General features: G+C 35.4%; 1 protein-coding gene across 6 annotated transcripts in view; it reads left to right on the plus strand.

Annotated features, from left to right (window-relative positions):
- Window positions 1-6,432, plus strand: part of YTHDC1 (YTH N6-methyladenosine RNA binding protein C1) — a 44,539-nt gene extending 38,107 nt beyond the window's left edge. For 3 of the 6 annotated variants that reach the window (XM_073805317.1, XM_073805319.1, XM_033857114.2), the window contains 6 exons: window positions 615-697; window positions 1,942-1,978; window positions 2,051-2,114; window positions 2,218-2,280; window positions 3,794-3,928; window positions 5,446-6,432. In XM_073805317.1, coding sequence (XP_073661418.1) covers window positions 615-697; window positions 1,942-1,978; window positions 2,051-2,114; window positions 2,218-2,280; window positions 3,794-3,928; window positions 5,446-5,670 — 607 coding nt within the window. In that variant the 3' untranslated portion in view covers window positions 5,671-6,432. The remainder of the gene's footprint in view (window positions 1-614; window positions 698-1,941; window positions 1,979-2,050; window positions 2,115-2,217; window positions 2,281-3,793; window positions 3,929-5,445) is intronic. The other 3 variants (XM_073805318.1, XM_033857117.2, XM_033857115.2) reach the window with 1 other exon arrangement.
- The last annotated feature ends 12,993 nt before the right edge of the window (window positions 6,433-19,425 follow it).

Genomic DNA, 19,425 nt, shown 5'->3' on the forward strand with positions numbered 1-19,425 from the left:
TTTTCAAAGTATTAAGATTTTCAAAACTTTTCTGTAAAGTCACGTTTAATTATCAAATTTTCTGTATGATCATGTGAAAAGTGTAATTTTGTGCAAAGCAGAAGAAAAATATTTAAGAAACTCTTAATTTTCTTTAGACTTAGCCTAAAATGACATTAATACGTTTAAATATATAGATTTTAGAATTACCTGTTGTGTAATGATGATAGTTTTTTTTCCCCTTTCTTTTACCTGAATGGAGACTTTATTTGGGAAAGTGTTTTGTTAAACTGGATATTTATATTAGTTTGAGGGCAGCTCATTTACTTTTGTTTAGATTACTAAAATGTGATGTACGTATTTTGAGCAGGTTACTCTTTGCAAGTGCTTCGTCATAGCATGAGGATTACAGAGAATATCTATTCCAGCGATACATCTAAGGATTGGTGTATAGTAATTACTTTGAGGAATTAGAATTTAGGAATTTTAAGGTATTTGCTCACCAAAAATGAGGGTGTTATTTTAAAGGAAATAATGAGCTTTTTTGTGTGCTTATTTCTGTCAGAAACACTTGCTTTGCTGTTTGTTCTCCCAGCAGTTTTTGGTTTAATTTCTAATGTGTCTAATTTGTGTAGGCGTCGACCAGAAGATTATGATATTCATAACAGCAGAAAGAAACCAAGGATTGACTATGCCCCTGAGTTTCATCAGAGACCAGGTTAATATTTTATAATCCTGCAGATATTTGACTTGAAATTATTAAAAACAACAACAACAACACAAACTTCTATCATGACCCTATAGTTTTAAAAGTGAGAAAACTTTAGGATGCAACTACTTAAACCTTAGGAAATTATTAATCAGATAGTAATTCCTCTTCTTTGTTAAGGTTGTTTATTCTAGTGTGACTCATTATCATAATCTGTTAATTATCTGAAATTACTAATTTATCATTATTGCACAAATGGAAATTGCACTTGTGCTTTTAAGATTAAATGTAGTTAGGGAAAGCAGTGATCTTACACTGTATTAAGCTTTTTATTCCCTTTGATACTTAGTATTTCATGTGTATACAGCTTTAAATGGAAACGGAAATAATGCTGTATTTTTCTAAATAAAAATACCTTTGACATCATTTTTTTAGAGAGGAATGGGGAATGCTTGGTTTAATCTAAAAGCAGCTTTTCAGTTAGTCTTTCCCTTACTGGAATTGAAAAAGGCAAAGTGTATTTAAGAGAAGATACTTAAAACAGTCAGTGATACACGTATAAAAATTAGGCAGTTTGGAAGTTGGTGTTAGCATTACAGCACTGTATGTGGCAAGTGGCTTGATAAGCCTCATTCTTCTCCAAAATGGGATATTCCAGAGAGTAAAATTAAATTTTTCCCCAGTAACTTGGCCACTCAGATTTTTTTACATTTTTAATTTACTGAGTACTTATGAAAAGGAGGGAGAATATTTCTCTTATTACCATGGTTCTTTCACTTATTGATAAAATGTATATATCTTCATTTTTGCAACTTTTGTTAATTTTGCTTTTCTCCCTGTACGTTTGCATTTTTTAAAACTATGGTTGACTTAGCAAGACTTGTGTATACTCAAGGTAGAGGTAAACATTTGTTTTAAGGAAGCCCTATTACGGTGTCCTCAAGATAATTCCTCTGCCCTTACCTTCCTTACGGTGCAGCATGAAGAAATTTCTGTCTAGCAAGAAGTGGGGTGTGAATTTAGAAGATCCATATGAAAATCTCTCTAGCAGTTTATAATTCTGTGATATCAGTAAGTTATTTAGTTACTTTTATCATGTAATCTGAGAAGAAAATCTGAAAGTGGAATAATACAATAATAGCATCACTATTATTACATGGGAAGAATTGAATTGAGTGGTAAGGAAGGTTTAATTATAATGCCATAATAAAAAACATATATTTGATATACTAAAATGCTTGATGTTTAAACAGGGTATTTAAAGGATCCACGATACCAGGAAGTAGATAGGTAAGTTGGGTTCACTCTTGCTTAGTTTTGAATTACATTCTTGGAACTGGTTTATGAATTACCTGAATTTAGTTTCACAAATCTTATTCCCAACAGACGGTTTTCAGGAGTTCGCCGAGATGTGTTTTTAAATGGGGTAAGCATCTCACTTTTTAAATTTAATGTACATAAAATCTGTATATGATTTATAACTTCCGGGCATTTTATTTATTTATTAACATTATCATCTTTCATTTTAGTCCTACAATGATTATGTGAGGGAATTTCATAACATGGGACCACCACCACCTTGGCAAGGAATGGTTTGTATTATTCTGTTTTTGCAAGTTATTTAACTTCATTTGCAGTTCCATACATTTTGAGTGCTTACTTCGAATATGATTGTTACAGTTACCCATTAGGAGACTTAAAATACGTATCTTTGGTGATATATACTTGCATGCTGTTTTTAAAACTAAAGGCTAATGAATGATTTGATTTATATTAATAGTACCGGCTTAATTGATGAGTATTATGATCTATTATTGTAGTGGCTAGTAGTGCAAACTCTTCGGGGTTCAAATACCTTCCCTTCTCAACTCTGACCTTGGACAAGTTTCATAATATATTTTTTTCTTATAGCTTTCCTTATCTGTAAAACTCGATAAGCATCCATTCATTCTTTGGCTCATCAAACTAATATTTAGAACCTACTCTTTGCAGGCACTGTGCTTGCTCTGGGTATATGTTGGTGAATAAATTGGGCATTATGTCTATCCTTTTATGGCTTAAAATTTAATGGAATAGTCATTAATATCATTTAATGTCAACCTCAGGATTGTCAAGAAGCTAAATATACAAAATACAAGTTAAGTTTAGCATAGTGCCTGACCCTAATATTCAGTAAATTCTCTATATTAAATAAGGTTAATTAAACCCTATTCCTAAACTTTAATTTTTTTTCCTTTCTTTAAGAAAACTGGATATTCTTCTTAGAATATATCTTAAGGTATTGAGGATAGCTGAAGCATTAATCCCTAAAAAATAAAAAAACTTGCAAGTTTAAGTAGTTCTGATTGTTTCTTACCTTTTTTATCTTAAATGCTGCCTGTAATGTGGCATTTCCATCTGACTTTTGTTTCACTTAGTTACTCTGTACAGATAGATGAATTATGAAGTTACTTTCCTTTAGATTCTATGAAATTAAAGAAAATATTTAATAATATTATCTTGGCACTAATTAGGGGGAGAAGTACCTTTGATTTTCCATTATTTTATAATGGCATTTAAAAGTTCATTAGCCCTGAGTTTTTTTTTTTTTTTTTTAATACATTTGTACATAGTGGTTAAGATGACTGATTCTAGAGCCAGAATGCCTGATGTTGTGTCTAACTTCCACCCCTTTACTAGCAGTGTGATCTTAAGCAGGTTACTTAACCATTTGGTGCCTCAGTTTCCCTTTTGTAAACTAGGATTATGTAATAGTACCTATCTGTAGGGTTGCTGTGAGAATTAAATGAGCCATGTAAAGTGCTTAGGACAGTGCCTGATCCATAGTAATCACTGTGTAGTGAGGGCTCGCTGTTTTTATTAGTATGTAAATGGTATGTATAAATGTTAAATTTTGGAAGATATGTAATTAGAGAGTTTATTACACACATTTTCAACAAGCAAATAAAGAGGGTATTTTGACGAATCCTAATGCCATCAAAGTAAACGGCTTGTACAGAGTAAATTATTTGTTTGGGATGGGTGGTTTGGATAGGGGAATTCTAAGAATGGTTTGTTTACAAGGATGTTTGGTAGATGCTTATGGAAGTGGTTTTCTTTTTTTAGACTCCTTATCCTGGAATGGAACAACCTCCACACCATCCTTACTATCAGCACCATGCTCCACCTCCTCAAGCTCATCCCCCCTACTCAGGACATCACCCAGTACCACATGAAGCAAGATACAGAGATAAACGAGTAGTAAGTGAATGAGAAGGCAGAAGTATGAGGGAACTACTTAGAATTCTGTAGATAATTTGAATGTGAGGGATACCAGATTATGTTGAGTGGTAGACGGTTTCACATTCTTATTGAAGGCTGTTTTTGAAGGAATTCACAACTTGTTTTTATTAAAAATGGCTAGTTTCTTTGATTATTTAAGCAGACTATATTTGAGTTTGAGATTTCTGGGTCTTCAGTATAGTAGTTGGGCTTAGTTTATTAAATGTTATACACACACACACATGATGTCTCTGTGCTGGGCCACATAAACATCCTTTTATCTTCCCACATGATGAAGAGCATGCATATCTGAGAGGACCAGTCAGAGCAGGAGTTTCCTAGCCTATCTTTGAGATACTTTCATCTGTCATTTATTTCCTTATCCTCATAAAGATACTAATCCTTCAAAATAAAGTCATACTAGGATCTTTAATGTTCGGTTAAACAATTTGAGAATACTAATTGACTAATAGACTTTAATTTAATAGTGGTTTTTTTTTTTCAGTCACAGAAGAAGACATATACAGCCTATATGTATGATGAAATCTTAGTTGACTAGCTGGATTGTGTTTTTAAAAATGCCTTTTGTAAATGATCATATTTTCAAAAGAAGTTTTTCTGAGATTGCTTTATCAAAATGTACTTTTAAACAAGTTCTATTTCTGTTGTAGCTTTTTTGTTAGTATATATGTATATATTTCATACTTAGGTAATATTCACATATTTATTATATGTGAAAGGTAGTGTGAAATTGTTTTTGAACCTTATATTCTATATATTTAAGCTGACTTTTGAAGAGCCCAATTTCAGTAAGTAAAGAATTGAGAACTAAGAGTAGAAATCTAGAGCAGGGGTCAAGTTTAGAAATATCCACGGTAACAACCTTGCACCTCAGTTGCTTATCTTACCCTTCGTTGTCCTCCTCAACCTTTTGTGTATTATTAGCTCTGTGTGGAATAGACTACAATCTTACTGCAGTACATATTTTCTTAAAATTCTGTCAAATTCCACAAATTGTCATTAACAATGATTCAGTCTGAAAAAAATCAGGAATGGAAGAATTCTTAATTTCACCTTTAGAGGGCAGAGTTGGTTTGGTTTAGTTTGTAGACTCAGGAGGAAAAATAAGTAGAGCTCACCTGTTGCAGAAAAACATTGATGACATTTAGCGTAGTTGACAGCATGTATTGATGTATTTATTGATCATGTGGTTGATGGTCATCAGGTGATTATTTTGGCATAAATCTTACTAAAGGGATTGGATGGAGAAATCATCAAAGTTAAATAGAAAACTGCATGAAGTGATTTTTAATGAGATTTGAATAATCCTCTGTTGTAGGTGTCTAATTAGACATCAAAATCCTTTCTCTAAACAATGTCAGAATTACATTCTGTGAATTAATAGGGCATTTCTTCAGATTCTTTCTCTACAATGAAGGGACACATAAATTCCATTTGATTTTTGACATACCTTACCCATTTCTTACCTTTTCTAGCATGATTATGATATGAGGGTGGATGATTTCCTTCGTCGAACACAAGCTGTTGTCAGTGGTCGGAGAAGTAGACCTCGTGAAAGAGATCGGGAGCGAGAGCGAGACCGCCCTAGAGATAACAGAAGAGACAGAGAACGAGATAGAGGACGTGATAGAGAAAGAGAAAGAGAGCGATTATGTGATCGGGACAGAGACCGAGGGGAGAGAGGTCGATATAGAAGATAATGTGCTTTTGGAAGCACTGATTGTTTAAAAATAAAAAGAATCTTGTATTTTTCTTTTTGTGTGTGTTTACAAGTAGTAAATTTATTTTCAACTGTCTACTTAAAGTTCATTGTGTAGAAGGATTTATTATGACCCTCTTTGTTCCAAGCATGCAGTATAATAAGAACTGGAAAAACTCAAATCCTCCAAAAAATGCACAGTTGACAATTTGAGTTGAGACTTTTATTGGGGCAGAATGGAACAGTCCAAGAATGTAGATATTGATTCAGTCTCCATAAATGTTCACCTACATATAGTATGTTCATCCTAGAGTTATTTTTTGTTTTCTTTCTTTTGAATCTTGATGGATGACTGCCACAATATTTTGCTTTGATGTATTTCTAAATGTAGGTGCACACGGTTCAGTAAAAATAATGCTGCTATCAAGTATGCAAATATTGAAATATGATGGTTTGACTGTATGGCAGTGTTGTAGCAGCCTCTTGGTTTTTCCTTTTTTTTAATCTTAAAGTCACTTTTTATGTTTCTTCCGTCTTCAATGATGACAGCAATATTAAGAAGACATTGCTATCTAATTTTTAGTCTTTTTAGATAAAAAATTCCTATGTTCAGTAGCATGGTTGATGCTATTGTTTAGCCTTCCCCTCCAAACTGTATACATTGGCTTGGAATGTTCACAACTTGCGTGTGTGGCAGCGGAAGATAATTCCCATATTCTACATTGCTACTGTTTTGTATAAAATAAATTGGTAAAGATTGACACTTATGTCTTGTATTTCTTTCTTGTCTGTATGCAAGTTTGTTTCCTTATATATTAGTGGACATAAAAGAATGCTTTGTGTTCAGGAATTGTGGGAACCCCATTTGTCTCTTTTTGCATATTTTATCAGAAATGATTAACTTACGTCAATTATATTAAAAGCTTACTTATATTTCTAATATAAGAACTAATGGTACACAGTGGAGTTTCGTTAGTATTTTGGTTAAGTATTCATCTGATAACATTTTTGGATCTCCTCTGATTATAGGATTGTTTTTTCAGGTTTTGTGTTGGTTTGTGTGTAACTTTGATAAGTTAGCTACTTTAGGTATTTTCTATTTTACTTTTAGAATACACTTTTAAAATTTAGCCCTCTTATAGTTACTTATTTTAAGTTAATCAAGTTAATCATCAGTCCCTCTCAGTAATAACAAGCTGTATAAAATACAGTTTATGAGAGGTTTTTTTGTACTTTATTTTGAGTTATACCTATAGTTTTGGCCTTTGTTATGTTGAATATTTAAATATTTGGGATATTTGACCACATTTTTTTGTTTTCATACATTGTCATAATTGTGTTCTGTACCAGATCATGATTACAGTTTTATATTTACTCTATATTAGTCTCAAGAACACAGGAACTTCACTGTTGAAGGATACTTAAAACTATCAGTTTACTGCTTTCATATGCTCACTGGTATTTAGAATATTTTTCCATTCAGTTACAATTAGTAGGTATATTTACCTATTTCAAAAATAAAGCATAAGGATTTAAGTCTGTGCAGTGTGGTAGAGAAGAAAGAACATTTAACTGTATTACGAAACCTGGGTTCTAGATTCAGCATTGCCTTTGATTAAACCAGTTGGTAATACATGGTAAGTCATTTCACTGACATTTTGTTTGTATTCATCAGTATGTTTTACAAGTTGATATCTAAGGTTTTCTTTTCAAGTTCTTAAACTCTGAAGAATTTCTAAAATGTAGAGGAATCACCAAAAATGTTACTTTATGAGATAAGTAGGTAATATTAAAGTCATCTTTCTGAAATAATCATAGTAATAATAAAATATACATCATGTTGAGCACTTTGTATTTAAAGTCACTTTGTGCTTTCACGTACTGACTTCATCTTCATATAGCATCTCACTCTGTATTTTTATACATGGAGAGATAGGCCCAAAGAGGTTAATAATTTGCTCAAGATTATAAAGGTGGTAATTGATGGAGCCAAGATTCCACCCATATATTTCAGCCAGTTTGGTGTTTTTGAAGAAGCCATCTCATCATTTGGAAAAAATAGAAAAATAAATATTTTAAATGATGGTGCTGGGTTCTACTAAGGATATTAAACATTTCAAGCTTCCTTATTAAAAGAAGTGTCCAATCACATGTTAACGTGTGCTTTGTATTTTAGGTGTTAAGATGCTTAGTATCCAGTTAATCTATTCTAAAAAGCTAACATTTACTGATTTCTTACTATGTTATCATGTATTCTGTATACTTAATGTTAGCTGATTTACTCCTCACAATAACTGGTTTTTCTCCTCATGATTTTTTTGAATGAAAAAACTGACAGAGGAACGTGGTGTGAAAGATTGAATGATAATTTTTTTTCCTATGCAAAGAAATCAAAATAATAGAAGTGTAAAATGGAAATTTTGATTAGCTATTTGAAGACATTTATGACAGCCTTCCTTATTGTGAGAAGCATAGTTTCTTCCATGTATTCTACAATATTGACTGTAAAAATCTATACATCAGCAGCATGTTCAAGTCAAACAAAATTGTTATTCAGAGTGGTTTTCTTTTTGTCTTCTTGTTTGTTTGTTTGTTTTGGCAGCATGGGATCTTAGTTCCCTGACCAGGGATTGAACCCGGCCACCGCAGTGAAAGCACCAAATCTTAACCACTGGACACCAGGGAATTCCCTATTCAGAGTTTAGAAATTCAGGTTTTATTAGGTGGAGAAAAATTCAAGGGAGGGAAATGTAATTCAGGTATGTCACTTGTCTTTTGGCTTTGCTTTCCTCTATAATGACTTTATTCTCAGGCATAGTCTTAAGTATTCCAAAAATGGCCATTACCATCTCCAGGCTTCTATTATCCATATAGTTCTCAGTGTCAGAAGGAGAGAGACCATTTTTCCAACAAGTTTCCATATCAATTCCACAAAAGAACTCTGAATAGCCATGCTGGTTTCATGGAGCCAGGTCTGATCCAATGTGTGTGTCCAGGGAAATGGTGTTCTTTGACTAGCCAGCACTGGAGGCAAGAGAAGCTGGGGCTATTACGTCAGTGCCACTGGAATTACATCAGGAGCGACAGTTCCCAAATGACATGGACAAGTAGATAGCTGTTAAATGCATGTTCTCTCATAGAACTAATATCTCTATGTCTGATTTTTCACTCAGAATATTTTGTCATCATAGGCATAGCTTCCTTCTGTTCCTGGATGTCTCTTTTCACCCTGCTGTAGAATGCCTTGGTCACTCACCTGAAAGACATAGATCCTGCTTTGTGCTATCACTAAAATTATGATCTTAAGGCATCGATGTATGTAATAATAAGGAAATACGAGTTTTTGCAGCATTTCACTGACTATGCTAGAGTTCCCTGACTGCAAGGTAAGGGTGACTGTTCACACATGGGTCATTTTATCTCAACTTTTAAAATTTTGTTTGATGTGGATAGAAAACATTCCAAATGTAATTTGATGTACATATTAAAAATTGAGGCACATGTGACACTATTCATCCAAACCTTTAGACTTCAAGTTCCTTGTAGTAGGAATAGGTATCTTAGAACTTAAACAATTCATAGTATTCTATCCTCTGTATTATGGGTCATCTAAGTTTTTTCTCCTTTTCATGCTCTTAAGTCTTTGTGTTTCCCTTTCAGTTTCTTCTCTATGTCCTAAATTTTTCTGTGACACCTGAAAGACTATTCATTCCTACAAATGATATTCAGGGTATAACAGGTCAGAAAACTGTTCCAGATCTTGGCGTCCACTGAACTCACGCAAAGGAACTTTAATTACGTGGCAAAAGACAGGAGGCTGCCGTTAGCCTCAAATAGTTTTCAAAGGACTCAATGATTTTGGAATGTGAGCTCAGTACTTTTGGTTGGAAATAATCAATGGGCAAACAACTGGCTTATAAGAGTGCAAAAATTCCTACTACCCACTTCATCTGTAGTGGTTTTCAGAAGTGGATGAGAATTTTGATAGAAAATTAGGAAATGTGTTTTTTATGGGAACATACTATTTAGATTAAAGGTATTTCTTTTACTATGGGGGTAATCGTATTTTTCCTCTAACTCCTGAGGGTTTTTTGTGTTTTTTTTGCGGTACACGGGCCTCTCACTGTTGTGGCCTCTCCCGTTGCGGAGCACAGGCTCCGGATGCGCAGGCTCAGCGGCCACGTCTCACGGGCCCAGCTGCTCCGCGGCATGTAGGATCTTCCCAAACCGGGGCACGAACCCGCGTCCACTGCATCGGCAGGCGGACTCTCAACCACTGCGCTACCAGGGAAGCCCCTTCTGAGAGTTTTTAACTGAAGTCTATGGAGATAGAATATTATTGGGATTAATTTTAAGCTCAAAATACTCAATTTTTAAATTTTTGTTTTCAAAACAATGCACATAAAATATTTACTATATATAAACTTCCTTTTGGATAAGAAATCTCCATTTGTGTCATTTCTTGTTTCAATATCATATTCTGTTGTAGAAAAACTTGTACAAGAACTGCTTACTTTGTAAGCAGACCTCTTTAGAAATGTACATTATCTGTACTATAGCAGCTGTTTTTCATCACTGCAGTGAGGTCATAGAGCTTGAGAGAGAATTTGAGAACAAATCCATTGACTCTAATAAATTCTAAATAATAGTCACAGTGAATGTTACTGATTTCTTTTATAGCCTCCATTCATTGTTTTGTCCATCCTAACAGTTCTTCAATTATCACCAAAGTATCCCACCCTGCAAGAACCCATGTGATTCAGAATTAGTTGGCCCCATCCTCAGAGAGTGAACTTGATTGGCCAGGGTTATCCCATTCCTTTAGGAACTCATGAATCAGGGCATGGCATTCCTTTTGCCAGGACTTGGCTTAAAATTAGGCAGTTTACCATACTTAGGCCAATGAAATGCCATGGGAGTTTTTCTGAGAATTTCTGTGAAAGGTTTGCCTGCTCTTTGGAGAAAGTCACTGAAATAGATACTTTTTCATCTCATGGGACTAAATTATGTGAATGTGAAGTGTGGAAATGTTTTAACTATTTTGCCAGCTTCAGGGAACTGGTTTAAGGATAAATCCAACAAACAATAGGACAACCCGTTCTGTCTTGCATCATAGAATAGGGTAGAGATTTCTGTAATCTTTGAGGAACTTTTCTACTTCACTGGGCCTTGAACCAAAGATGCTGTAAGTACAGTCAAGGATTTACAGAAATAAGGAAAAATCATTGGGAAGAGGTCATAGATCTGAGTAAAACAGAGGGTGAGTGAGGGTGCAGGATCAATATGGACAAACATCTTGATAAAACAAGTTACATTTCAGCTCAAGAAAAAGTGACACAGGGTTATGCTTTGCACTTGAACTCATCCGACCCAAGTGCTGATGTCGGGAAAAGGTGCTCAGAGCACATTGGAGTTTATAGTAAAAATCTGGTAAAGGGAGAAAAGGGAAGGGAGAAATTTAATGATGTTACATTTAATCTTTACATCCTCTCTCTCCAGTAGGCGCTTCAGACTTTATTGCTAGTATGCAATAAAGTCAGGCTTTGAGCCACATTGTTTTAACTCAGTAGCCCACAATCTTCTGAGAGGAGGAAGGAAGAGCTTATTTCTCCTCTGTTTGGGAATGTGTTTCCTGGTGCAATCTGGCAAAAGAGTCGAGATATGATGTTGATTAGGAATGAAGGAAAAAAAATCAAAAATTTTTTAAAACATTTAAAAATTTTAAATTCATTTAAATTTGTTGTTTAATTGAAGCATAATTGAAATGTAACATTATATTAGTTTGAGGTGTACATGATTTGGTATTTATGTATTGTGAAATTATCACCACAGTAAATTTAGTTAACATCCATCACCACGTGTAAGTTTTTTTCTTGTGATGAGGACTTTTAATATTTACTCTCAACAGTTTTCGCATATGCAATATGATGTTAGCTATAGTCACCATGCTGTTAAAATTACTTCTCCATGACTTGCTTATTTTGTAATGGGATGTTTGTACCTTTTTTACCCCTTTCAGCCATTTTGCCCACCTCCACCACCTGCCACCTTTGGTAACCACCAACCTATTTTCTGTATAAAATTTTTACTTTAAAGATTTTTCTTTTAGATTCCATCCACATTTAAGTGAAATTGTACAGTATTTGTCTTTGACTTGTTTCACTTGGCATAATGCCCTCAAGGTCCATCTGTGTTGTCAGAAATAGCAAGATTTCATTCTTTTCTTATGGCTGAATAATATTCCATAGTGTGTATGCCACACTTTCTTTATTCAGACATCAATGGACACTCAGGTTATGTCTGCATCTTGGCTATTGTAAATTTGCAATGAACATGGACGTGCATATATCTTCTTGAATTAGTGCTTTCGTTTTCTTTGGGTAAGTACCCAGGAGTGAAATTGCTGGATTGTATGGTAGTTCTATTTTTTAGTTTTTTGAGGAGCCTACACACTGTTCTGCATAGTGGTTGCACAAGTTTGCAATCTCAGCAACAGTACAGGAGGGTTCCCTTTTCTTCATATCCTCACCAACACTTGTTATTTCTTGTCTTTTTGATAATAGCCAATCTAACAGGTGTGAGGTGATATTTTGATTTGCATTTTCCTGATGATTAGTGATCATGAGCACTTTTTCATGAACCTGTTGGCCATCTGTTTCTCTTCTTTGGAAAATAGCTATTCAGAACTTCTACCATTTTTTATTGGATTTTTTTGGGGTTTTGTTTTTTTGCTATTGAGTTGTATGAGTTTTTTAATATATTTTGGATATTAACACCTTATATATATGATTTGCAAATATTTTCTCCCATTCTGTAGGCTGCCTTTTCATTTTGTTGATGATTCCCTTTGCTGTTCAGAGGCTTTTTAGTTTGATGTGTAGGCATACTATGGAGATAATTGCAGGTTCAATTCCAGACCACTGTAATAAAGCAAATATCTCAGTAAAACTAGTCACATGAAATTTTTGGTTTCCCGGTGCATTTAAGTTATGTTTACACTATATTATAGTCTATTAGGTGTGCAATAGCAATACGTCTAAAAAAACTATGTACCTTTGTTAAAAAACACTTTATTGCTAAAAAATGATAGCCATCATCTGGCAAAAAAAAATGTTAACCATCATCTAGCAATGCAAGGTTGCCACAAACCTTCAATTTGTAAAAAAAAAATGCAGTATCAGTAAAGCACATTAAAGGGTAGTGCAATAAAACAAGGTTGCTTATAGTCTCACTGTTTTTTGTTTTGTTTTGTTTTGTTTTTTTGCGGTACGTGGGCCTCTCACTGTTGTGGCCTCTCCCGTTGAGGAGCACAGGCTCCAGATGCGCAGGCACAGCAGCCATGGCTCACGGGCCCAGCCGCTCCGCGGCATGTGGGATCCTCCCGGACCGGGGCACGAACCCGTGTCCCCTGCATCGGCAGGCGGACTCTCAACCACTGCGCCACCAGGGAAGCCTGTTCTTATTTTTTTCAGGTATATACCCAGGAGAGGAATTGCTGGATCATATTTTTATTGTTTTGAGGAACCTCCATACTGTTTTCCATAGTGGCTGCACCAATTTACATTCCCACCAACAATATACAAGTGTTCCCTTTTCTCCACATCCTCTCCAACATTTGTTATTCATAGACTTTTTGATGCTAGCCATTCTGGCAGGTGTGAGGTGATACCTCACTGTAGTTTTGATTTGCATTTCTCTAATAGTTAGCAATGTTGAGTATATTTTTGAATGCCTGTTAGCCATCTGTACATCTTCTTTGGAAAAAATGTCTATTTGAGACTTGTGCCCATTCTTTGATTGTGTTATTTGTTTTCTTTGATAATGAATTGTATGAACTGTTTGTGTATTTTGGATATTAACCACTTGTTAGGTAATTTACAAATATTTTCTCCCATTCTGTAGATTGTATTTTTGTTCTGCCGATGGTTTCCTTTCCTGTGCAAAAGGTTTTATGTTAATTAGGTCATTTGTTTATTGCTGCTTTTATTTCTTTTGCCTTAGGAGACTGATCTAAGAAAATATTGCTGTGATTTATGTCAAAGAGTGTTCTGCCTGTGTTCCCTTCTAGGAGTTTTATAGTTTCAGGTCTTATATTTAAACCTTTAAACCATTTTGAGTTCATTTTTGTATAATGTACAGGAATGGTCTAATCTCATTGTTTTTAATGTGGCTGTCCAGTTTTCCCAGCACCACCTGTTGAAGAGACTCTTTTCTCTGTTACATATTCTTGCTAACTTTCTCAGAGATTGACCATAGGTGTGTGGGATTATTTCCAGGCTCTGTATTCTGTTCCATTGATCTATGTGTCTGTTTTTGTGCCAATACCACACTGTTTTCATTACTGTAGCTTTGTCGTATATGTAGTCTGAAGTCTGGAAGAATTATACGTCCAGCTTTGTTCTTTATCCTCAGGACTGCTGTGGCAATTTGGGGTCTTTTGGTGTTCCATATAAATTTTAGTATTATTTGTTCTAGTTCTGTGAAAAATGTCCTGGGTATTTTGATCAGGACTGCACTAAATCTGTAGATAGCTTTGGGTACTAAGGCAGTTTTAATAATACTAATTCTTCCAACCCAAGAGCCCAGGATATCGTTCCATTTCTTTGAATCATCTTCAATTTCTTTCATCAATGTTTTATAGTTTTCAGCCTGTAGGTCTTTCACCTCCTTGATTAAGTCTATTCCTAGGTATTTTATTATTTTTATGTGATTTTAAACAGGATTTTTATCTTACTTTCTTCTGACATTTCATTATTATTTTATAGAAATGCAACAGATTTCTTTGTATTGATCTTGTATCCTGCATCCTTGCTGAAATTATTTATTAGTTCTAATAGTTTTTGTGTGGAGACTTTAGTGTTCTCTATATAGGCTATCATGTCATCTGCAAATAGTGACAGTTTTACCTCTTCCCTTCCAATTTGGATACTTTTTATTTACTTTTTGTATCTGATTGCTGTGGTTAGGACTTCAAAAACTATGTTAAATAGAGGCATTGGGAGTGGCATCCTTGTCTTGTTCCTGAATTTAGAGATAAGGTTTTCAGCTTATCACTGTTGAGTAATATGTTTGTTGTGAGTTTGTCATAAATGGCCTTTATTATGTTGAAATATGTTCCCTCTATACCCACTTTGATGAAAGTTTTTGTCATGAATGGATGATGAATTTTATCAGTTGCTTTTTGTGCATCTATTGAGATATTCATGTGATTTTTATCTTTCCTTTTGTTAATGTGGTATATCACATTGATTGATTTACAAATGTTGAATCATCCTTGTGACCCTGGAATGAATCCAACTTGATCATGGTGTGTGATTCTTTTTATGTATTGTTGGATTCAGTTTGCTAATATTTTTCATTAGCTAATATTTTTTTAAGGATTTTTGCATCTATATTCATTAATGATATCCACCTATAATTTTCTTTTTTTATGTTTGACTGGTTTTGGTATCAGGGTAATTGTGGTCTTGTAGAATGAATTTGGGAGTGTTCCCTTCTCTTCACTTTTTTGAAATAGTTTGAGAAGGATAGGTATAAATTCTTTTTTATATGTTTGGTAGAATTCCCCAGTGAAGCCATCTGGTCCTGGACTTTTGTTTCCTGGGAGTCTTTTTAAATTTCAAATTCAATTTCACTTCTAGTTATCGGTCTGTTCAAATTGTCTGTTTCTTTTTGAATCAGTCTTGGCAGGCTATATGCTCCTAGAAACTTGTCCATTTCTTCTAGGTTGTCCAATTTGGTGGCATATAATTGTTCATAGTATTCTTTTATGATTTTTTGAATTTCTGTGGAATTGGTTGTTATTTCTCCTCTTTTATTTCTTCTTTTGTTTTTTCGGGTCCTCTCTTTCTTCTTGGTGGGCTTGGCTAAAGATTAATCAATTTTGTTTAACTTTTCAAAAAACCAGTTCTTGGTTTGATTTTTCTATTGTTTTTTGATGTCTATTTCATTTGTTTCCTCTCTGATGATTATTACTTCCTTCCTTCTGCCAACTTTCAGCTTTCTTTGTTCTTCTAATTCCTTTAGTTGATAGATTAGGTTGTTTGAGATTTTTCTTATTTCTTGAGGAAGGCCTGCATCACTATGAACTTCCCTCTTAGAACTGCTTTTTGTTGCAACCCCTAGATTTTGGAAAGCTGTGTTTCCATTTTTATTTGTCTTGAGGTGTTTTCCTTTTTCCTCTTTGATTTCATTGTTGACCCACATTTTTGGTAGTAACATGTGGTTTGGTCTCCATATGTTTGTTCTTTTCCCAATTTTCTTTCTTTAGCTGATTTCCAGTTTCATGCTACTGTGATCAGAAAAATGCTTGGTATAGTTTCTATCCTCATAAGTTTGTTGATGCTTGTTTTGCGACCTAGTATGTGATCTATATTGGAGAGCATTCCATGTGCACTGGAAAAGAATGTGTATTTCTTATTTTTTTTAGAAGTAATGTCCTGTAGATACCAAGTAAATTCGACTGGTCTATTGTGCCATTTAAGACCACTGTTGCTTTATTGATATTTGTCTGGATGATTGGCTCATTGATGTCAGAGGGGTTTTAAAGTCTCCTGCTATTATAGTACTATTGTCAAGTCCTCCCTTTGTGTCTGTTAGTATTTGCTATATATATCTAGGTGCTCCTGTATTGGGTGTGTATATGTTAACAAGTGTAATATCCTCTTTTTGCTTTCCCTTTATTATTCTGTAATGCCCTTCTTTGTCTTTCATTATGGCCTTTCAAAGTTTATTTTGTCTGATATGAGTATTGCTACCTCTGCTTTCTTGTTGTTTTCATTTACATGAAATATCTTTTCCTACCTCCTCACTTTCAGTCTGTATGTCTTTTGCCCTGAAGTGAGTCTCTGGTAAGGCACCATACTGAAGGCTTTTGTTCTTTTTTTTTTTTGGCGGTACACGGGCCTCTCACTGTTGTGGCCTCTTCCATTGCAGAGCATAGGCTCCGGATGCGCAGGCTCAGCGGCCATGGCTCATGGGCCCAGCCACTCTGCAGCATGTGGGATCTTCCCAGACCGGGGCATGAACCTATGTCCCCTGCATCAGCAGGCGGACTCTCAACCACTGCGCCACCAGGGAATCCCTCTTGTTCTTTTTTTTCCAGTCAGCTGCCCTATGTCTTTTGGTTGGAGCATTTAGTCCATTAACATGTAAAGGAATTTTTGATAGTTATTAATGACTTATTGCCATTCTAAAACTGTTTTCCAGTTGTTTTTGTAGTTTTTTTCTGTTCATTTCTTCTTTTTGTTTTTCTGTTGTGGTTTGATGATTTTATTTCATAGTATGCTTGGGATCCATCTTTTTGATTTTTGTGTATCTATTGTACATTTTTGATTTGTGGTTATCATGGGGTTCATATATGTTAACCCATAATTATATCTACTTTCTTTAAACTAATAGTCATTTAAGTTTAAACACATTCTAAGAGATTAATTTTTTATTCCTCTCCCTCATATTTTGTGTTTTTGATATTATATTTTACATCTTCATGCTTATCCCTTTACTGTTTATGGTAGTTATAGTTGCTTTTGCAATATTTTTTTGTCTTTTAATCTATGTACTGGCTTATTTAAGTGCTCTTCAGGAAAAAAAGTGATCTTCAATCCTTACTTTATATTGGCTGTTTCTACTGTGACTATCCCTTTCCTATAGATTCTTACTTCTTTTTCATTTAGAGAAGACCCATCAACATTTCTTTTTGGGTAGGTTTATTATTGCCAAATTTTTTTAGTTATTGCTTGTCTGAGAAGTTCTTTATCTCTCCTATTTTAAATGACAGTCTTGCTGGGTAGAGTATCCTAGGTTGCAAATTTTTCCCTTTCAGGAATTTGAATAGATCATGCTGCCCCCCTTCTGGCCTGAAAGTTTCTGCAGAGAAATCAGATAATAGCCTTATAGTGATCCTTTTGTATATGACTCTTTGTCTTTCTCTTGCTGCCTTTAGAATTCTCTCTTTATTTTTAACTCTTGTCATTAATTATGATATGTCTTATTCTGGGTCTGTCTGAGTTCATGTTGTTTCAGATCCTCTGTGTTTTCTATACCTGGATGTCTGTTTCCTTCTTTAGACTTGGGAATTTTTCAGCCATAATTTCTTCAAATACATCTCGATAACTTTTCTCTCTCTTTCATCTTCTGGAACCCCTAAAATGCAAATGTTGCATGTTTTATGCTATCCCAAAGATCTCATGTTACTTTATTTTTATTTATTTGTCTTTTGTTCTGATTGGGTGATTTTCATTCTATTTTCTAGATTACTTATGCATTCTTCTGTGTCATTTAGTATTCTATTCATTGCTTCTAGAGTGCTTTTTATCTCAGATATTGAATTATCTATTTTTGTTTGTGTCTTTATATTTTCTAGTTCCCTGTTAAAATGATCTGTGCTTAGATGAATTCTCTTTCCTAATTCAATTAGCATTTTTATTATCAACCGTTTGAATTCATTGTCTGGTAGACTGATTGTCTCTGTTTCATTATTTTTTTTCAGGGGTTTTGTCTTGCTCTTTCAATTGAGAGTAGTTCTCTGCCTTTTCATTTTACTTGCTTTGTCTCTGTGAATATAGGTGAAACAGTTACCTTTTGTGGTCCTGAAGTGGTGTTCTTATGTGGAAGCATCCTTATGTAGACCTTGTGTGCCTTTGGTGGGAGGGCTGTGTTTGATGTGGATTCTAGTCACACATTTCCTTAGGGTGTGCTGGTAGCTATCACCTTGGTGTAGGGGTTGTGGCTGGTAATGGAGAAGCCTGAGCCTGTGCAGGGTGTGAGGTGGAACTTCCACTCTGCTCAGTGGCCATCTCTACCCTTTCACAGGTGGAGTCTGCCCCCAAGGTGCTGGAGCAGAAGGTTGAGAATCTGGCTGGAGCTGGTTGTGTGTTCCATTTAAGTGTGTGTTTTTCCTCCTCCCTGCACTGGGGTCTTTTCCCCAAAGCAGGGGAGTACTGAAGCAAGTGGGGCTCCTGTGCTTACAGTGGTCTGATGCACTGGTTGTGTAGGCATCTGTGGCTACCTCAGACACAGCTCACATTCACATCTCTCCCCCTGTTGTGGTCACTCCAGATCTAGTGCTAGGTTGTGGCATCAAGTGGGCAGGGCTGGAGCATTTGCTCATCTGGGATTGCATACTTGTGGTCACAGGAGTTCAAGCAGCTGTGCTGCCATCAGAAGTCTGGGCTGCTTATGGGGTGCTGTCTTAGTAAGCACCAACAATGGCCTCTACCATCCCACCTGTAAACACCCCAGGCCCCAGGTCACCTCTGCATCCCAAGATTGAATCTTTTCCCAGTTGGTGGGAAATCTCCCTAGATCCAGGGCCAAGCTGTGGTGTGGAGTGGGTGAGGTAGGAGTGTTTGCTTGGCTTGGACTGGGGAGCCCAGTGAGGCAGCAACCACTAGGGCTGACCTCTCTCCGCCCTGTCTGTTGGCAAGCCAGCACCCTTGCATTCCACACGAGTGGAGCCCAGGCTTCTCCAGACTTTCTATCTGTCCCAGCAGTTCTCCAAGGGAACTTGTCTCCTTCCTGTAGGACCCTAGAACTGGGATGCCCAGTCTGTGACTTGACCCACTCACTTCCCAGGGTGAGTGTCCATCTGTGCAATCTCTCTTTTCCTCTTAGTACCCTCCCAGGGGTATTTGTCCCAGACCGGTGCTTTTTTTCTTGTCCTACTCAATTATGTGTGTATCTTACTTACAGCCTTGGTTTGTAGGAGTTCTGCCACTTTCCAGTTAGTTTTCCATGAGAATTGTTCCACCTGTAG

Source organism: Tursiops truncatus, chromosome 5 (assembly GCF_011762595.2).
Source record: "Tursiops truncatus isolate mTurTru1 chromosome 5, mTurTru1.mat.Y, whole genome shotgun sequence".
NCBI classification, from domain to species: Eukaryota; Metazoa; Chordata; class Mammalia; order Artiodactyla; family Delphinidae; genus Tursiops; species Tursiops truncatus.